Raw genomic sequence first — 4,910 nt, 5'->3', positions numbered from 1 at the left:
TACTCGCTATGTAGCCGAGACGGGGACAATGCCAGTGAGGCCCCGAAGGGACTGGGGAGTAGAAACGTGCCAGGAAGAGAGGCCCTCAATTGGGGAATTTCGATGGCACTTCTAAAATCCTGGCCTCAGCCCTATTAGATATTGCCACCATCATCAGCACAGTCATCCCCTTTTACAGATTAAACGAGGGAAAAAGGGTTATTGCCACCTCCCACCCCACAACATTCTGCCGTATTTCCAACTACACCTTTTGACAATGTGCTCCCCCCATCACCTTGGCTTTGTAGTCAGGAGGTACAGCTGAGCGAACAGGGCCACTAGGCCCCTCCCTTCTTCCTGTGGTCGTGGCTCCTCTCGGCCCCCATTACAAAATCAGTCCTACCCGTTTTGCCTCACACCTGTGGGGGTCCTAACTGAGGCTGTTGGAACGGTACTTTGGTCATGGATCATCCTTGTTGCTTTATTATTTTTTAATTACCTTATTTTTAAAATGTAGATTGGCTTTTTTTACATTTAAGAAAGCTTTTAATGTTTTATTTCTGAGAGAGGGTCAGAGAGAGAGATACAGAATCTGAAGCAGGCTCCAGGCTCAGCACAGAGCCCGACACGGGGCTCAAACCCACGAACCATGAGATCATGATCTGAGCCAAAGTCGGACGCTTAATCAACTGAGCCACCCAGGCGCCCTGTCGCCGCCTTATTTTTGACGTCCATCTCATTGGATGGATACAAGCAGGTGTGGTGCCCCCGTGTGGCCACACATCCTGGCTGTATTCACAACTGCTTTCTGCAAGAGGATGCGGTGCTTTATAGAGGTCATGGCTTCTTTCACTCCTCACAAACGGTTTTCACACACACACACACACACACGGGCGCACACACACTAAAATAGGTGAACAGAAATCACAGGACCCTGCAAACTCCACTCCCAGGTTTATACACACCCAAGAGAAGTGAAAATACACATCTGCAAACCTGAGTGGAAACGTCTGCAGGTTTACGAGAGACAAACCGCGGAAGCAACCCCAATGTCAACTGATGAACGGATAAAATGTGGTCTACACACAGGATGGAGTATGCGGGCATAAAAAGGAACGGAGTCTTGGCACATGCTGCCACGTGGGTGAACCTCAAATGCGTTACACTGAACCACAGCAGCCAGACCTCAAAAGGCCACATACCGTATTGACTGCAGTCCTAGGAAATGTCCCAAAGAGGCAAATCCACAGAAACCAAAAATACAGGAGTGGCTGCCAGGCGCTGGAAGGGGAATGGAGTGACTGCTAAGGCGGGGGCGGAGGTCAGGCTTTCTTTTTGGAGTGATGCAAAGGTCCTAAACCTGAGCAGGGTGACGGTCGCAAAACTCGGCGAGTATACTAAAACCCACCGAACTATAGGGTTTAAAAGGGTGAACTGTATGGAGTGGGAGATGGTTAAGTAGATGGTTATTTGTACTTTCTAAACTTTCTACAGTGACCCTTTATCAACTTATTTTTACCAAAAAATCCAGTTTGAGATTTTTAATATTTAGGTTTTTGTATCTTCTATCAACTGGCAACTGTTTTTACAAAAAAACACATTTTTGAAATCTCATGAAACAAGTACAGCAATGGCCATGCTAATGTTACAGGCCAGGAAACCGGGTCAGTGATTTAAAAGGGTAGGAGGCGGCGGCGGCCCCCAGCAGGACTCCAAGTGCTAGGCCTGTTCTGGAGTCTGCCACACATTCTAGAACAGAGGCCCCTGACCAGCACTTAATGAGGGCACTGCAACTTGGAGCCACAGCAGACACCTCCAGCCAACTTTAGTGCTCCAGTTTGGACCAATCTTTAAGTTATGTGGCTGTTCTCGTCCCTGTATACCAGCCACCTGATTCCCATGCTCCCAGCTGAAGGGCAGGCTCAGCTCTGGCCCTACAGCGCCCTCTAGAGGCACACCTCCCAGCCAATACCCTTGGGGGAGGGGGGAGGTTCTGTCGGGCGGGCGCCTGGCTCCCTCCCCTGGCTGAGGTAAAATTCTAATTAGGGAGTTTCTATCCAAGAGACACCAAACAACAAAGCATAAATGGAATGAAGCAGCTGCTTTTTAAAATGCTTTATTAACATTAACCAGTATTTGCAGAAGAATACAGCTGAGCCATCAGGCTTGGCCTGGGCATTGGACAGATGAGACGTTTCTGAGACCGGACAAAGGACTGCAGTGTGGAGACCAGAACTAGTTGGGTCTTCTTTTCACAGAAATCATCCCTGCGAGTAGCACGGGACACCCTAGAGCTCTCGCTGCTGCTCCATGGCCCCTGCGCCCGGCCGTAGGGGGGGAGATGGAGGCAAACACCCGAGAAAATTCCAGGGCAGCTGCAGTCACACTGGACCCAGGAAGCTGCAGGTAGGATGGCAGCACGCAAACTCTCGAACTGGGACAGTGGCATGGGGCAGGGTGCTATAGTGTCACAACACTGAGCGATTGCAAGGTATGGTTCAATCTGCCTGCCTGTCTTTACTTCCACACGCGTGTACGAAATTTACCCTAGCTGATCCTCAATCCGGTTACATGTGGTCTTGTCAGAAAACTTAGCATTAGGTGGTGGTTTCGTCAGCTCTTCTGTTATTTCTAACCTTATAATAACACTATAATGACTTATGAAAGGTGAGAGTTACACTCGTATTAGTTATAGCTTAAGAAGAAGATAGTTAACTAGCTTTGCTTTTAAAAACAAGTACAACAGTATAGATTTAAGTGACAGTTTGTAAGAAAGTGTGAATGTGAGATGAGAAGCTAGTCTTCTAGTTCCGAAGTCGGCAGCTAGTTTAGTAACATACGTTTCACGGCCCCTACGATGTGTCTCGCGTCGACTCCAAACACATCGAGCAGCTCACTGGGCTTCCCACCCCGAGGTATTCCCCGCACTGCCAGCTGATGGACCGAGATGTCAGGATCCATGGAGACAGCTGCAGCGACGGTCTCCCCAATGCCACCTGGGGAAACAAGGGACATGAGGCTCTGTTCTGGAAGCAGCTAGTCAGCCTTAAAGCCCCCAAGTATAGAGGCCTTTGAATGTGCCGGTTCCTAGGGGAAAACATTCTTCAGTAGCCACTGATCCAGGTAAACAGTCACCCTCTGACTGGCCACGAGAGTCTCACTCAAAACTGGGCCTCCACCCGCTCCCAGCCCTATGAGAGCAGGAGCTCAACTGGGGCTCCATGGATGATGCAGGGCTGCGCNAGCGAGCCAGAGACCGAGACCGAGACAGCGAGCGAGCCAGAGACCGAGACCGAGACAGCGAGCGAGCCAGAGACCGAGACCGAGACAGCGAGCGAGCCAGAGACCGAGACCGAGACAGCGAGCGAGCGAGCCAGAGACCGAGACAGCGAGCGAGCGAGCCAGAGACCGAGACAGCGAGCGAGCGAGCCAGAGACAGCGAGAGAGACAGAATCCACAGCAGGCTCCAGGCTCTGAGCTGGCTGTCAGCATAGAGCCTGATGCAGGGCTCGAACCTGCGAACCGTGAGATCATGACCCGAGCCGAAGTTGGACTCTTAACTGAGCCACCCAGGTGCGCCTGCAGGACAGATTCCTAAAGCTGTCAGGAACCCCCAAATGATTACACCAACAAATAAACCATACAGAAAAGAATGACCGGAACAGGCCAGAGGCCACCAGCTTCAGGAGGGCTGTTAGCAAGACTGGTCCTCAGGTGACACCTGGCCAATGGGTTGGTTTGAGTCCCCAGGGACACCTGCTTCGTTGGGGGTCAGGGAGTTTGCTGAGCGCCCAATGAGACCCAGGCTGCTGAGTGCTGAGCGGGTCCCTTGGTCTCCAGGGACGCATCTGTCACTGCTGGAGAAGGGAGAGGACTCAGTGGGCCCGTCACGGAAGGGAGGGAGCCCAAGACACGGGGTCCTTCACCCCAACCTGTGTCTTCTGTCCTCGCGGGTCCTAGGGCGTGTCTGGTCCCTGTCATAACTTCAGTGGTGACAGCACGGAGTGCTTCTAGAGGATCGCTGTGGGTCGGTCACTATAGCCATGAAGTGCTCAGTGATCATGGAGGCGCTCTTGGGGCCCGATACACGAACACATGGAACTCCCACTCCCTTACATGCCCCACCTAATGTTCCCAGCCCTCCCCCACCCCACACACACTTTTTCTGCATTTGTCACGTTCTCTGCTTGCAAGACACTATTTTCCCATTTTGAGAGGGGAGCAAATTATTACTCATTCAAAACTCAGGAGCAACTGTGAAGGTTTTCATTATGACCCCTTCCTGCTCCCAACACTGAGTTAGACACTCCTTCGTGCTGCCGCTAAGCCACCCGGGGACCAGGCACTCTGCTGGGGGTCACACAGGTGAGTATGGGCATGGCCACCCCCTGTAAGGAGCCAGTGTAGATGGGCAAGAAACCCCTAAAATGATACACTTGCCAAGAGCAGTGATGATGGCTGCTGGTTGAGTGGCTGGCTGATGCCCAGAAGCAGTGTGGGTTTCCCAGTCATGGTAAACACACACACTTCTCACCAAAGCAGACTCTCACGACATGACCCTCAAGACTTGTATGTACCTTCTGGGTAGTGATCTTCCACTGTGAGAATACGGCCGCCCGTGGCTTTTGCACTGGAGATGATGGTGGCAGTGTCCAGAGGTTTAACGGTAAATAGGTCAATGACACGGATGGAAATATCTGGAAAACAGCACTAGCCAGGTTTGTGTATGAAATTAACTTAGAATAAAAAAAGCCAATTGGGGCACATGAGGCAGCCCAAGTCCCACCCCAGCTTAAACTTCACAATGTTCACCAACACCCAACTGACCTTGCTTGGAAAGATCTTCGGCAGCTGCTAAGGCTTCATGCAGGGTAACTCCAGCTCCAATAACTGTGACTTTGTCATGGACACTGTGGCGGACGACCTGGTAT

The 4,910-nt window shown here is 51.4% G+C and overlaps 1 protein-coding gene across 1 annotated transcript in view; it reads right to left on the bottom strand.

Annotated features, from left to right (window-relative positions):
• Window positions 1-2,079: 2,079 nt before the first annotated feature.
• TKTL1 (transketolase like 1) overlaps window positions 2,080-4,910 on the bottom strand; it is a 21,096-nt gene continuing 18,265 nt past the window's right edge. The window contains exons 10-12 of the mRNA XM_077769616.1: window positions 4,807-4,903; window positions 4,557-4,676; window positions 2,080-2,975 (exon numbers count right to left, since the gene is read on the bottom strand). Of these exons, the coding sequence (XP_077625742.1) occupies window positions 2,803-2,975; window positions 4,557-4,676; window positions 4,807-4,903 (390 nt within the window). The 3' untranslated portion in view covers window positions 2,080-2,802. The remainder of the gene's footprint in view (window positions 2,976-4,556; window positions 4,677-4,806; window positions 4,904-4,910) is intronic.

The sequence above is a fragment of the Crocuta crocuta genome, unplaced genomic scaffold (assembly GCF_008692635.1).
Source record: "Crocuta crocuta isolate KB4526 unplaced genomic scaffold, BGI_CrCroc_1.0 scaffold978, whole genome shotgun sequence".
Lineage (NCBI taxonomy): Eukaryota > Metazoa > Chordata > Mammalia > Carnivora > Hyaenidae > Crocuta > Crocuta crocuta.
Note: the sequence above shows the minus strand (reverse complement) of the source record. Positions and strands in the feature narration are given on the sequence as shown.